Below are 16,199 nucleotides of genomic sequence, written 5' to 3' on the forward strand. Positions count from 1 at the left end.
CTCTGCCTCACGCTGCCTATTGGAGCACACTTTTGAACATTGGCATAAAAGGACCATGTAAAAATTAGCCAGGAACGTGCTTGTGGAAACTGCTCCTCTCCTTGCAATTCCCAAGAGCGTGAAATTGGGGTAGGATACAAATCTGCCCCATTTTCAAACAAAGCAGTGCGCCCTTGACCATTTGTACAATATTCACACAATGCAGCTCTTGTGGGTGTGTCCGTCCCTATAACTGGGAATTAAAACCGTTGTGCGGGCACAGCACAAGAGTTTTTGGCACCTGAGCCAGACAACCCAAATGGCCAGTCCTTCTCCCCACCTCCCTGTATAGTATGGAATAGGGTCAGGGTTCTGACTAAACCACATTGGCAATTTGCACCTGACCTACACCATTCAGGGAGTATGCTCAGAGGTGTTACATGCGCATTTGCACACCTGAGTGTTTTCTGTTTACAAAATAAGCAGAGCAAGGAAAAGGAAACAGGAGGGGCAGCTTGTAGAGAGACAAATTAGGTCCTTTTTTGTTTCCCATGCTGAGAAGCGACAGGCAAACCATCCCCGCGCCCCCTGCAGTCATGCCACTTCAGTTCTAGTCACAGATTCTACACTCTCACACATGCATACACAAAAGTTAAAGAGGGTTTCGATAGCTTGTACATCCATTAACTCCCTAACCCTGCTCCGCATTCAGAACAAGGGCTGTCTCTTTCCATATTGATGGCGAACATATGCCAAGTTCTCACGGCTCCCCAGCTCGGGGAGAAAAGGGCGCAGACGGAAAAGTGGCAGCTTGTCAAATCGTCTCCCAGGAGGAGCTGGAGGAGCAAGGCGGTGGCAGCAGGAGGGGCCAGAGGAAGCAAAGCGGGAGGGTGGAGGACGGCTGCGGAAGCACACCATGGTGGAGGGAGGGGAAGCTGCCTTCGATGGAAGCAGATCCCTGGCCCAACTTGCTGCCGGAGAACCTGGAAAGCCACTGCCAGAGAATATTCCCAGCGCTACTGGGAGCTGCCAGGGACTGAATCTGGGGTGCTTGCAGGCAGCAGGCCTGGGTGATGCATTGATATGTGGTCCAGGCCTGGTTTGAGGGCCAGAGCACAATGGCGCCTTCACCTGGCAGTACATTGCGGGTGGGGCTTGCCTGACACCCGGCTTTGGCTCCACTGCAGTGCCTCGTGGGGGACCAGGGCCGATGCCCCTCCCTCCGTGCTGGTTGCGGGGAGAGCCGACTGAGGCGATTTGGCTTCACCCCGGTGCCTTGCGGAGCCAGGGCCAAATGATGCTCCTTCCCTTTCAACACTGCAATGTGTCACTATATCATGATGTTTAGCTAGTGATGCATCAGGATGTTAAAAATCTGGCATCACCCAGTCCTAGAAGGCAGGGCATTTGCTCTACCAACTGAGCCAAGCCCATGCTTAACTGCATGCACCTCAGAAAGCCCACTCTCCTTGCTTCTGCTATGATGTCCCCCTACAAATCAGGCAGGGATGCGGCAGGGAAGTCACTGGTTCACAACCCAGGGGGGCAGCGGTTACTATCCCACAGCAGACACACTGGAACTGGGAACAAGACTATGCTTCCCTCAAAGCAGAGGGGAGAGTCAATTGGAACAGCCAGCTCACCACCACTCATTCCTAAGGTGGTATTTCTGCTTTCTCCACCCATCCCTCTGCCTTTCCAGTGAGGTGGGGAATGCCCCCCCCCAGCAGCTCAGACTGGTTGCAGCACTGTGAACCCATCCATGAAGAGTATGTACATGAGCAGAATTATGTTCCAAATCATAGAATTGTAGAGTCAGAAGGGATCACTCGGGTCATCTAGTCCAACCCCCTGCAATGCAGGAATCTTTTGCCTGACGTGGGACTCAAACCCATGACCCTGAGATTAAGTCTCATGCTCTACCAAGTGAGCTATACTAAGTGCATACAGGTGACCTTGGCATCGGTCCCACTCACAATCATTTCATTTCACTCTTAATTATACCACCTTTTCTCTCTGTGTTATTTCCCTTTACTTTGTATTCTTCTAGCTCTTTCTGTCTTTTCTTTCTTCTTTCTTTTTCCTTTTTTTATTTTCTGTTTACAACAGTTTGCTTTTTCTTGTATTGTGAAAAGTATTAATAAAACTTTATACAAAAAAACCCTACACCTGCCTTTCTATAGTGCTTTACACATGGCTGTTTGCAAACTGAAGAAAAAAACAAAATATACAACAAAGATCACACACCAGGATCAAACAATCTGATCTGATACAAATAAGGCATAACCAAAAATGCCACTTAAAACAACATATCAAATCGAGTCATAGTCAATAATCCACTCAAACTTAGTAGCCTGCAATAAAATAACTCTCGAAAGGCCGTGACCTGTCACCTTGGCATTGTCAGGGAATGAAGGCAAATAGCTACCTCTCTAAACAAGGTAGAACCAGCTCCACATAGCCTTTGCAGTCTCCTAGCCTGTCTTGTCTCCCAGTCCCCTTGAAATATGAAACTAACTGATCTCGGTGGAAAAGCAACATGAATTGTATTGCAGAAGGTCCAATCATAAAGGTCAGACCTAGGGGAACCATGTGCAGCGGTGGAGGAACGGGGTGGGGCGAGCCACACTTGGGGCGGGGCCTCCGGGGTCTGCCTGCCTCCTCCCACTCAGCTGCCCTACAGCTGGGGGGGGGGGCAGCGGGCGGGCTGTTTGGGCAGCACGGAGCCTGAGGGTACCCAAGCCACAGCATCTCTCCCAGGAGAGACACGTGGGTCGGGCATGCTGCAGGGGCCGTGGTGAGTGCCGCCCGGCATTTTGTCACACACACACCCATCAGCGGTGACACCCGGGGCAGCCCGCACCCACTGCACCCCTCTTCCTCCGCCCCTGACCACATGGCCTAGGAAACCTAGTAAGTGCACACATTTCTTCCTCCCCCTTGTTGCAGAGGCAGCAATGTTGTAACATGCAACAGATTCCTTGGTAGTTATCCAAGTTATCCCCCCCCCCCCAACTCTCAGCCACAGGGCAGCATGCTGAGGCTAGAAGCAGTTTGTCTGGCAGTGGCATTGGCAGTGCCCATTGCACCTGTTGCCAGGCCGGCCTTCCAGATCACCTGCTGCCAAGTGTAGATCTCCCCCCCCCATTGTAAACAGTTGTACCCGAAAGACTTTCTTAATACTTAGCCAATTAGCCTCCCCCCATCCTTTGAAAGACCGTGCAAAGGCGGCTTTTTTAGCAGCACCTACAGCTATTTCCAAGCAACTGTTCTGGCATATTAAACTGTATCCTTCTTGATTACAAGGCATAAAAAATCTTTTTTAAAAAGAGCTGCAACTTTTATTTAAACCAACGTAACCTGAAAGATGCAAACGAGCAGCCTGGAGAAAGAAAATTAGATCAAAAACAAGGCCTGCTGGGTTTCGAATGTTTATGGCTTCTTTGTGGCTAGACTTCTAATATTGCCTTTCTCTCCTCTCCTCCACCTCCCTTCTCACAAAATCTGGTCAAGCAGCACAGCATCTGTGAATATTAACTACGGGAACAGTGCTCCTACAGGGTGGTCCCTCACCTTTACACTGCCTCCAATGAGGTCGGGTGGCTCCTCGTCCGTTTCTAAGGCAACGTTGATGGACGCAAAGGGGCGACTGGCCATCTGTTGCATCTCTCGGAGCAGTTGCTGTTGAATAAACACAGAGATGTTAATACGGCAGCCTGACATATTCAAGGGTCACGGGCGTTCATGGGATTTTCACACAGTTGCAAGGAAACAAGAGCGGCGGCTGGCACTCTGTGCCCAGGAAGTGACTAATTCAAGACTAGCAGCCAAAGAAAGTTAAAGCAATACAGTGGTACCTTTGGATAGGAACCGGATCCGTTCCGGAGCCCCATACACATCCAGAGTAGTACTTACCCTAAAGCGCCGAATCTGCGCATGCTCCCCGCATGATTTGGTGCGCCTGCGCACGCACGTGATGTCTTTCAGCGCATCTGCGTGAATTGCCGAACCCGGAAGTTACCTGTTCCGTTACTTCTGGGTTCGGCGTGTACATATCCCATGTCATACGCAACCTGAAGCATACGTAACTAGAGGTATGACTGTATTGCTTTAAAAAACAAAACAGGATGTGGCAAAACATGGGGTGCGGGATCAGACCTGCCGCCACCACGACTCTAGTCCTGAGTTAGGGCAGGCAGACTCATGGGAGTTGTAGTGAATTCAAAACAAGTTCACAGCACAGTCCATTTATGTTATAGATTTACAACCTGAGCTGAATAGGCTGCTCAAGAGGCATCGCCTATTATGATTGGTGCACAAGGTATAGTGAGATAAGCACCCCTTTGTTGCCTTCATGTGGATATTTGTCTGGAGGCTAACAGCCACATACCTGGCATTGCCCAGAAATCCTAAGAAACCAAAGTATCAGTTCAGTTTTGAAACCAGGGGTTAGAATAAGGGAAGTTTTGGAAGGTCCGTTCTTCTGTCATCTTGATTCAAAATGGCATCCGATTACATCCAAGCAGATGAAAACCTGTTCCTTTCCCAAATATATACAGTGGTGCCTCGACTTACGAAGACAATCTGTTCCACGGCCATCTTCGTAAGTTGAGGTTTTTGGTTCTCAAAGCGCCGCTACGGAGCATGTGCGAAGCACGATTTTGCGCTTCTGCGCGTGCACAGAACACACGCACACCGGGAGGACTTCCGGAGGCTTTGACTTCTGGTCAAAACCTTCGGAAGTCGAAGTCTCCGTAAGTCGAGGTATGACTGTACTAGATGTGAGGGCTGAGTTGGAGGCGATGGATAGTTCAGCAAGGGTTGCAAACCTCTGCTGTGACCAGGGCTCTCGCCACACACCTTCCTTCCATACTGAGACTCACAATTGTGTGAACAGGAAACAAAGCGGTTCTTTCACAAAGAAAAAACTTAAGTGACCTACAACTCAGAAAGGAGATGTGGGTTGAGTCAATCTGGAATCCCTTGATTGTATAGAAAGAAGTTCGCTCTAGGCAACTCACAAGTAACAATACACCCAGAAGAATTAAATTAGCAAATATATGTACCACAAATTTGCAAATATGCATCACAAATTTGTCCAAAGTAAGGTGGGTCTCATAACTCTTCTGCTTTGGGATGATGGTGGAGAAGATGTTCATTGCATGCTTGTTTCCACAGCAGCTTCACTGATCCATCACACACACACCCCCAAAAAAACCTATTATGAGCATGTAAGAAACTAGCTGGCGTAAGGAAATCTGCAGAGCCAGATAGCCATGCACCCTCCCCCATCACATGGCCGGTTCCTGCTTTGTTTCTGTTCAGTTCAGCATTTTCAAATTGTTTTCCAACCTGTTCCCTACTTCTCTGGCCAGCTTCCACCTATATTCTCCACCCAGCTCCATGAGTTTTGTGGTTTTTATTTTAATTGCACGGTTTTATAATTAAATGGTTGCATTTTGTGAATTGGGGGGGGGGAGAGGTGTTTTAGAAATAATTTAAAAAGCAGGCCACAAAATTTAAATGTAAGTTGCACAAATGTTTTACCCTGTGACTGAGTGGGAGGTTAGCGAATCTCCACTCCCCCCGCCAGCTGCAGGGCTGATACTCCACACCGACAAATTATAATGAAACAACGGCAGAACAGAGCGAAACCCACAGCATCAGCCATGTAAGGTCAGCAGGTTTCCCAAATCCATCAGATTCATGTGCGCCACAGTACGGAGTACTATATGTCTGCTTGAGATTAACAGCAGCTGTAAATAACTCAAGGGCCTACCAACTCCTCCAAGGTCTAGAAAAAGAATTGAACCAAAAGAGCAAAGGATATAGAAATTATGCTGAGTGGGTTGATCTGCAGTCTGTATTGCTTACGGGCGTCTATTTTTCCCACTTCCCACCAGTTGCTGGGGTGTTTGCGGGGGTTTTTTTGGAGAGTAGGGGTAGATGCTATTAGTGTTTTTTGTGTCTTTATTGTGAGTTATGTAGAAATTGTTCGGTTTGGTTGTTTTTGATGTTTTATTTACTGTTTAGGACTACAGTGTGGGGATGTGTGGGGTGTTAGGGGACAGTAGTTCCTCTGGTGGGGGATATGTCATGCTCCTTCTGGGGTAGTTTGTCCACCTTGATTCCCCACCCTGCACTCAGCTCTCACCTGTGGCTCCTAGAAGCTGTGACAGCAGCCACACCCTGGGAATGGGCCCAATGGTCAAGAAAGTGGCTTCTGTACAGGCTGCAGAGGGAAGTGAGGAGCAGATGGGTCTTGCCAACCCATCTAGGAGAAAGGAAAACGCTAATCCTAAACTTCCACTGCCTTGCAGGATCTCTTTGGGAGAAGAGAAGGCTAAGGAGTAGACCCTACACAAATCTGGAGTCCCTAAGGCAGTTGTACGCAACTCCTGCAGTCAAGCTGGTGCCAAGCATATTGCTCTGTTTTCCTTCAAACCACACCAGTGAGGCCAGAGTGGGATCTTGCCATCTGGGCAGCTCAGGACCTCCATCCACACTGCCCAGGCCTATGTTCCATGGAGGACACTTCGGTACTGCTAATGTAGTGGTTTGACTTCACCTCCGGAGGAGCACTCCATTGTCTCTTGAGACAGACAGATGCCAACAATGTAGTTTTTTTCATGTTGAATTGTGAGAGCCTGCCATCATGTGCAATTGCCCTGGGTGAAACAAGACTGGTAGGGGTGGTTCAGTACTTCCCATACTACTAGCTCCGTGAGGTCAGACTCAAGAGGTACTAGCGAAGCCTGGGCAGGGCTTGTGCTGTTGGGTAACCATGCCAAATTAGCTAGCTGTATTGAAAAGAGGTCAGGCTCTCACCTGGAAACGCCCAGCTGCAAAAGGCCACAGAGCTCTTCCCATTATTTTAAGCACCGTTTTGAAATCTCCCTTCATTACTTGGGCCCATGGTGCGGATGAACTATGTAAAATTACTGAAATGAAAAGTGTCCTAAAAATACACTGAAAGGTAGCCATTATATATACAGTGGAACCTCAGTTTTCGTACGTAATCCATTCCGGAAGACCATTCGACTTCCGAAATGTTCGAAACCCGGGGATCAAAGGACGGTTGGCAAACAAATTGAAAACATGGAGAAACGCGCCACAGAAGCTGTTCAACACCCGAGGCGTGTTCAAAAGCGGAAAGCGGAAGCAATTACTTCTGGGTTTTCGGCGTTCAGGTTCCAAATTGTTCATCAATGGAGACGCTTGAGAACCGAGGTTCCACTGTACTTTACTTCCAGAAAAGACTTGGAGAATGAAGGGAGTTTTAGAGGTGGAGAACAGGCTCTGAGAACACCTCTCTTTAAGCCCTTGCTACAGGGGATCTTATCAAAGTCAAGCTTACAAGATTAGCCCAGAGCAGCAACTGGAAAGCTCCAAGGCTTCGGGCAGAGGTCTTTCCTAGCCTGAAATCCTTCCCAGAAGCAGAATCCAGAGTGTACCAGTGATTCTCCAGTTTTCCCCCCATGGACCACTTGGAAATTGCTGAGGGTCTTGGTGGACCACTTAATACCCCCCCCCCCCCCGCGCGCGCCTGTTTGTAGCAATTCTGAATGCTGGATGCTGAATTATTTTGACAGTACAGTCATATCTTGGTTCTCAAACAGAATGCGTTCCAGGAGTCTGTTCCACTTCCAAAACTGTTCAGAAACCAAGACATGCCTTCTGATTGGCTGCAGGAGCATCCTGCAGCCAATCGGAAGCTGTGGAAACCACACCGGACGTTCGGCTTCCAAAAATCGTCCAAAAACTGGAACACTCACTTCCGGTTTTTAATCGTCTGGGAGCCAAAACATATGCGTTCCAGGGCGTTCGACAACCAATGTATGACTGTATCTTTATTGCTTCTTTTCTTTCTTATATTGTATGTATTGTATTACCATGTATTGTATTACCATCTGAACTTAGCAGGACTGTACAGAAGTCAAAGTGTTCTTCGCAGACATGCCCCAAACCACCTGAATCAAGCTCAGGGACCAGAGTTTGGGAACCACCAGTCCGGCCCTGGCCCAGAGTTAGCGAACAACATCCAGGTGTGAGACCTGGGACCTATTCTAGAGACTGCCTTGAACGATGCAACGGTTGTGCCAATAGAGGTTTACATAGTATAAAGGGAGGCAGTTTGCCCACAGGGATTTCTGACCTATACTCTACTGACAACCTGCTGTACAAGTGCCATTCAAGTGAACCCAAACTCATGTGCCAGACCTCCTGTTCCAGACTACTACTTAAAAAGATGCTCGGCAGATTGCAAAGTGACGAAAGCGCGAAACAGATTGCAGGGTTGCTGCTGCAGTAATTGTGCCCTTCAGCCACCATAAAACGCTTTGTCTAATGGCTGTAAAATAAAACCAGAGCAAGCTGTCCTGATAAATATGCCCAAAATAAGAATCAAGCAGAACTCATTAACTCGGCAAGGAGTTGAATATTCACACAATCACTGCGCCCACCCAGGAGGTTATGTGGGTACAGCTACATGAATCTTGCACTTGAAATAGCTTTTGAAGCCTTCAAATCATGGAACAATACATGTTTGGCAAATGTATTTTTTTATAAAAAAAAAGTTGCTCAACTCATGCTGGAGGCCCTTGATCAGAATGGACAATGATGAACCATTCACAAGCCCAGACACTGATTGTTCACCTCACATGGAGCACAAGAACGAGATTCAAGGATAATAACAGTGGGGCAAAGGAATCTCACAGCAGTAAAATGCTAGGTGCAAGAGTTCCCTGTACTGCAGCACAGATGAAGTAGAACAAGTGTGGACCTTATCCAGCCCTGGATAGGAGACCAGAGACAGCCTCATGAAAGCCACGCTGAGCTTTCCAAGAGTGAGATTTAATCATGTTTTGAAACCAATATTCAGGCATTTAAAGGTCTCTAGGGAAAGACTGCATAACTTATGTGTTCTCTGTAGGTCTTACTGAAATGACCCATTAATCTAGAGTTAGTCCTGAGTAGGTCAATAAATAACAGCGTTTTCCAGCTCCGAGTTTGTGATCAGCATCAGAACCATATTCACAAGTTCTTTTGCACACAAATCAATTCCTGGTCTCCCCACACCCCCAAGGTGTTCTTTATCAGCAATCCAATTTAGAGGGAAATGCATTTTGCTTGTCACTGCACAACTGGAAGTCAGAAACCCTTCCGATCTACTTTGAATTACCCAGTGGTCTACCAGCAGACCCTGCTCCTCCTTCCACCCACTCCTGCTGTCGGCGCAGAGGTGGGGCTCACAGGAGTCATAGGACTAATCTATACTGGTGAGTTATGACATTATAATTGTGTTATAAAAATGTGACACTACAGGATTCAATGGGGAATTGTATTGAGAGCTATATTTCTTTTCTTCGTAGCTTTTTTAAGGATCATTGTAGATCTAGCCCTAGTTAAACAATACCTGGGAAGGGTGAAAGCTAGTCACTCATGCTGAAGGAAATCGAAATTAAAAGGTCATCCTGCTATGAGAATGATATGCTAAAGGAACACAACTATAGTGGCACCTCGGTTTAAGAACAGTCCTGTTTACGAAAGATTCGGTTTACAAACTCCGCAAAACTGGAAGTAGTGTCCCGGTTCGAGAACTTTTCTTCGGTCTAAGAATGGAATCCGAACGGTGGAAGGGCACTGGTGGCGGGAGGCCTCATTAGGGAAAGCGTGTCTCGGTTTAAGAACCGTTTTGGTTGAAGAATAGACTTCCGGAACGGATTAAGTTCGTAAACTGAAGTACCACTGTAGTGTACACACACACACACACACCATTATCAAGAAGTATGTTATATATTTGTCCCATTATTGTGTACTTCTTGACAATTCTATGATTCTACGCTACCATCAATCCATAACACCACCCCTCCTGGAAACAGTTTTACAAAGAAATAGCTTTGGCACGTATCAGCCTTGGGACTTGCTTAACTTCAAAAGGAACATCTATTTTTAAAGGAAGCAACACTCCTCCACCCAAAACACACACACACACATCCTAGTAACACTGCAGATCTCAATTGCTGCCAGTGAACCTTGGTTTAAGAAAACCCGACTGAGCGAAACATCATCTTTACTGAAGAAATGTAACAAGAATGAAATATTATGCAATCAAGGGTAAATCAATTTTAATGTTTTATCTTTACATTCATGAAATGGCAGCCTGCCGAAAGCGGAATTCTGAAACAAGTGAAGTTTGCAGTCATTAATGTTATTCTCCCTCAAAAAGATACTACGCTACTCTTCAGACTGAAATGTGGGAGCTTCCATTCAACCTCCAGGCACAACACACAATTGTTATGGAATTCTTTTGTGCATGACAATAGAAACCTTTGATGAGGTATGACAGTAACAAGCAACAGTAATCTAAGACAGACAGGATGGTGGTGATATCAAAACCGTTGAAATGCTGGAAGAGGGAGCAGACATTTTTGAATTTTTATTTTAAACCCTCACTAGTATTCTTCATAGCTATGAGAATGAAATCTGGGGCTTTGGGGTGTGGAAATGGGAATAAAGAACACAGACAATTGGCTTTGTTCAGACATCGCACCAAACCATAGTTAGAGAAATTTAACTTTGGTTTGTTTTGAAGTCTGAAATCATAAGCTGTGGTTCGTGACCAACCAACAAACTAGAATCAGAAGCCACGCATGAATTGGGTTTTCAAACCATGGATTGAAGTGATGACTAAACTGACAAACCATAATTATGGCCACTCCTGCATCTAGCTGATGTTGTATTAAAACCACACATGGAGCAATAAATCATGATTTGCCTGTATAGTCATTTAAACCATGGCTTAAACCATGGTTAGACTACAGTTCTAAACTATGATTAGTGAAAGCTATAGTTCGTTGTGATGTCCGGATTGAACCAACTTCTGTCCTTGTTGAAGCCTTAAGGAGAGCTATTATAAAATACATTATGAGAGGTAACTGACCCCCACCCACCCACCCCCAAAAACTAATTAGGTGTGGAAAGGGGGAAGGAACAAGCTGGGGAAAGGGTGGAATGGGTCCATGTGAGCTTATGCACACTGAACCAATGCAAGCAGGAGTCAGGAACGTAACCCCCGCACAAATCAGTCGTTGCCCGAACAAACAAGACAAGGAGGGAGCCCTCTCGTCCATCAAACTACCATCTGCATCACCAAGACCACTAGAAGAGGAGGAGCATCAGCCTTTCATACTGCTTAGACCCAGCTCTGCATGGCCTGCAGAATTACTATCTGATTACAAACCACGATCCGGAAACCAAGATCAAGCCTTGGCCGCTTCATCAATGGGTCCTTTGGGGAAAACCAACCACAGGCACTGGTTCACACCTAACACAAAGCCATTGTCTGTGTTTTGCCCCATTCCTATTGAAAAAGGTTTTCAGCAGGAGATGTGAAGCAGCCACTTCTGAGCAGCATGCAGTCCAATCACATAAAATAAGCTCTGGTTTAACGTAACTGGGAAAACATTTTCATTGCTGTATTCGCCACGAACCGAAGTTGTCTTTACTGGTCAGTTACTGCCATGTCAGGTTGCATTAGTATCCATATGAGGGGTTCTTTTTTGGGGAAGGGGGCGTATCCTGCCTCAATGTTCAACACTGCGCTAGCTTACACTGAACTGCATTTGCCAGTGTATTGCCCAATCTCCCAATTTGGGAGATACGCTGTTGAAGCCCGTCAAAATCCTTTTTTTGCTTCTAAGACCCTGAAAAACTCTGTTTCATCAGAAAACATGGACATGTACCCCCTTAGTTCATGGACCACACCTGCTGGGTTTCATGAAGCCCCGTCAAGACTATGGCTGGAAGATGCCTACTAGGGAGCAGAACGGTTATTCATCGAGGCAACATAAATGCTTAAACTATCATGAGAGAGGAGAGCCATGTTCTTTTGGAAATAAATTGGGCACTAACACTTAGCCACAATTGCAAGCCACCATGTAAGACAACAAATAAATAATTGTCTGGCAGTATTTTCATCATAGCTGAAAATTAAGTTTCCAGTTCCCTGGGGCAGCGATTGCATTAATGTTAGCTAATTAGGTTTGTAACCAACTTTGCAAGCCTGCCTCTCTCTCTCTCTCTCTCTCTCTCTCTCTCTCTCTCTCTCTCTCTCTCTCTCTCTCTCTCTCTCTCTCTCTCTCTGAGTGTGTGTGTATAGGGGGGGGGAATTAGAACTGAAATGCAGCTCAAGAGGCATTTTCACACTTCAAATTATAACAAACACAGGACAAAGCTACTGGGAATTGATGTCATATGAAAAGACAAATGTATCTTCATCAGCCATGGATTAAATACATATTTTATCAGAACCAGGCCCCCAAACAAGGAAGACACAATGGATGACCTTTAGTAAGCAGAATAAGATGAAGGTTTGAGGCTTTAAAAAACGTAAGCGAAGTCTGCTGTAAATGCAAATTAAAAGCAGGGAAGAATATGATAACAAGGGGCACCCATCAGCTGAAAAGCTGGGAAATGTTCAATATAATTACAAAAAGGCTATTATAACTCTCCAAGAGAATGAGGTCCACTGCACCCATTACTGACCATTTTTTCCAGGAACAAACTGTTCCATGATAGGGCAAGTCAAAAGCCGAAGCTTGTGGTTCTTCTAGGCAAGGATGGCCAAGCAGCAATTCTTGGTCTGGATGCGACCCCTGAATCAATCTCATCAGCCACAATGTCATCTTCCACTGGTGGGCTAGGGGACCTCAAAAGTCGTGGCCCAGGAACCCAAATTACCAAAACTGAAGTTTAGTTTTGTTAAAAGCAAGGCTCCTTTTCCCTTCAAAAGCCAAAGTCAGAACTAGATATTGAAATTGAGGACCTCATGGGCAAGAGAGCTGTGATCAGAGGCTGAAATCAATATAGAAAATGTATTTAAAATACACAAGCAGAAAACCATTTTGCATGATGAAAAATGCAAGCATAATCCACAAAGAATATCAAAGTGGAAAAAGGCTTATTATACACAACTGTAAGGAACAGTGTATGCAGGTAAAAATAGAATGTAATGATTACATGGGTAACAAAACAGAATATTCTGCCTTGTGGCTTAATGCTATTCAATCTAAAGATTTCACTCTTAAAACTTTACTTTGTCATTTTATCTGATACTTCCAATATTTCTGTTCTATTGCAGGCGACAATTACAGCATGCAAAACTTAGAAGTAATTTTTATTTACTTAATCTCTACTTTGATTTACCTTCCAGATCACCCACTAGTCAATAGCAGTTAAAAGCTTTGCTTATGTAGCAAATTAATCCTAAAAGTTAAGCAGAAGAAGAGGAGATGCTAAATTTGTGTATCCAGGTAGGGGTTCAAAGGAACAAGTTTCTGCGGATTCCAGGAAGAGTAGAGAGATTAATCCAGGACCCAATGCATGGAAAAGAAAAAGATCAAAAAATAAAATAGTGTGGTTCAAACCTTACAGGGGAGTAAGCAAAAATAAAACAAGAATTATTTATGTATAAAAACTACAGAAGCCAAATCTGTTCAGAATTGTTCATGAACCACAAAGCCTGTGCCCCAAAAGACAGATTCGGAGAAAAAATTGCCACAAAACACTTCAAAAGTGGAAGGAGGGACAAGCTCAAAGCAGGAAACCCCTTCTTCTCACAAAGAGAAAAGCAAAGGGCAAACTGGGCCCCAAGAGGCCTAGAAGAAGCAAAAATATACGGTAGCAAAACTGAAGCTAAGCAATGAAATTGAGCAAGAAGGAAAAGTGAGCTCCAGCATGGAGCTCCAGGCTTTTTCCATCCCCACCCTTTGGCACCCCAATTTTTCTGCCTTCTTTTCTCGCTTTTAATTCAGTCTTGCTTTGGTAAAAAAGGACAGGACAGCGGAGGGGCACCTGCAGAAACAATTCTCCACCAGTTTTAGGTGATTAATGGCCCATTCTTGAGCCTTATCAGAGTCCAGAGATATTCACGAAGGCTGCTCAAGGCTGCTAGCCACATGGAATAACCAAACTCGTATCTTCGTCATACTGCAGCACTGTTGTCTTAGCTTGCCAGCAATTCTGCTTCCAACATCTCAGCATCCAAGTCGACAGAGACATTTTTGCCCTTAAGAAGAACATTCATTAAGCCATGAGCCAGAGTTTCTTGACCCAAGGTTGCTTTCATCCTGCTCCACAGGCCTTCCTCATGCCTGCCACTACCCTCTACCTGCCCCAAAGACTCAAAGAACAGATCTCAATGTTTTTGCTGTCTCTCCGTCAGGTTGACTGATATTTATTTTTTAATTTTTAAATTACTTATATACAGTTAAGCCCACAGCTTAAGTGCATTTAACTTGTGCGCAATCAGCTTTACATGCACAGCAAAAACATTAAAAGGGGGGTTGGGGTCCAGGAAAAATGACTTTGGCAATCCCACTCGCCACTGAACCCAATGGGTTTTGACTGTACACAATCTTGGCTTTCAGGCACGACCCCCAGAATGTAACTCCCATGTAAGCTGCAGACCTACTGTTCCACTTTCCCTCCAAGGTGCTCCAGGTGGTTGTACATAGCTCTCCTCCTCCCAATTTTATCCTCGCAAGAACCCTGTAAGGTAGACTAGACTGAGAGAAGTCGTCCCAGATGAGCTTTATGGCCAAGTGGGGATCTTATTGGCTCCCAGTATGCTTCCGAGCACAATTCAAAGTGTTGGTGCTGACCTTTCAAGCCTTAAACGGCCTGGGCCCAGTAGACCTGAAGGAGCGTCTCCACCCCCATCGTCCAGCCCGGATACGGAGGTCCAGCACCGAGGGCCTTCTGGTGGTTCCCTCACTGCGAGAAGTGAGGTTGCAGGGAACCAGGCAGAGGGCCTTCTTGGTAGTGGCCCCTGCCCTGTGGAACGCCCTCCCAGCAGATGTTAAGGCAATAAGCAACTATTTTACTTTTAAAAGACAACTGAAGGCGGCCCTGTTTAGGGAAGTTTTTAATGTTTGATGCTGTATTGTTTTTAATATTTGGTTGGGAGCTGCCCAGAGTGGCTGGGGAAATGTAGCCAGATGGGTGGGGTATAAATAATATATTGTTGTTGTTGTTGTTGTTGTTGTTGTTGTTGTTATTGTTATTATATTTGAACCCTGGTCTCCTGAGTCCAAAACCTGAACCACCACACTGACTTCACAATGTGGCATGATGTCATCACCGCGCAGGTTTCTCTGCTCATGGGGACAGAGGGACTGTGAGTGTTGACATTACAGGCTGCAAGGAGAACCACCAGATGCAGGGATGCTCTTTTCAGAAGTTGCCTCAAGTTCCCCATATTTAGCATATTGACTATTTGACTCCACCAAAAGGTCCCAGGGAAGGGTTACAAAAATGTCACAATTGGAACCAGTGCAATTTACATTAAAATCATAAAATAAAACCAGAGAGCCACCAACCACCAACCGAAACAGCAGCACAGAACTGAAATGCATGAAAAGACAAGACATCGGGCTCAAGCAAAGGGTTTGGTAAAATGGTGCGTCTTGGCCAACTGTCAAAAAGCATGCAATGGATGGCATAAAGACACATCTCACTGCATAACCTGGGGCCACCAAAGAGGAAGCTTCATTTTGAAGGGGGAAAATAAGGGCTAATAATGGTTCTTAACCTTCCTTGCCACCAAAGGTTCTTTCTGACTTGGATTAAAATCTGAACCAAAACAGAAACCATGGACCATGACGCTTGCTGGTATTGAAAGTTAGCATTGTAAGTTTCTAAATGTTGCATCTGAAACCAAGCAATAATGGGCATTAATGCCATAATTAAAACAAACACTATATTTAGCCTTTTCTCTCAAACATAAGTGAGAAAAAAAGGGGAAGTGCCAAATCTCAGCTATAGAAATATAGTATTTTGACTGGACAGTCTACTGTTTTGAGATTTGGATAAATGCCCTCCATCGTACCCTGTCCAAGCTGATTCACAATCTGAGGTTTAAGCCTTGGATTGTGGCTCACAACCTGACTACAGGAATCCCAAAAGCATGTTTAAAAAAAAGGAAAGCAGGTTGAAAGGGAGCAAAAAATACATATTAAGACTTGGTTGTAGACAGATGTACTCTTTATGATGCCATTGCGGTTTTATTTCAAGCATTATTCTCCACCACCGCCTTCATGTTTCCTATCACTTTCCAAAAGTCATGTAATAAAAGGAGCAATTTTATCTGTCTTTCAGTATCATTCCGAGCCTCGAACAAGCATTCTTTCTTGTTTCCATTTCCTCCACCAGCAAAATAC

At 45.4% G+C, this 16,199-nt stretch overlaps 1 protein-coding gene across 2 annotated transcripts in view; it reads right to left on the minus strand.

Moving 5' to 3' along the window:
- ATRN (attractin) overlaps positions 1-16,199 on the minus strand; it is a 161,917-nt gene that overhangs the window by 11,467 nt on the left and 134,251 nt on the right. For both annotated transcript variants that reach the window (XM_060278333.1, XM_035101162.2), the window contains exon 27: positions 3,553-3,660. In XM_060278333.1, the coding sequence (XP_060134316.1) occupies positions 3,553-3,660 (108 nt within the window). The remainder of the gene's footprint in view (positions 1-3,552; positions 3,661-16,199) is intronic.

The sequence above is a fragment of the Zootoca vivipara genome, chromosome 9, assembly GCF_963506605.1.
Source record: "Zootoca vivipara chromosome 9, rZooViv1.1, whole genome shotgun sequence".
Classification (NCBI taxonomy): Eukaryota; Metazoa; Chordata; class Lepidosauria; order Squamata; family Lacertidae; genus Zootoca; species Zootoca vivipara.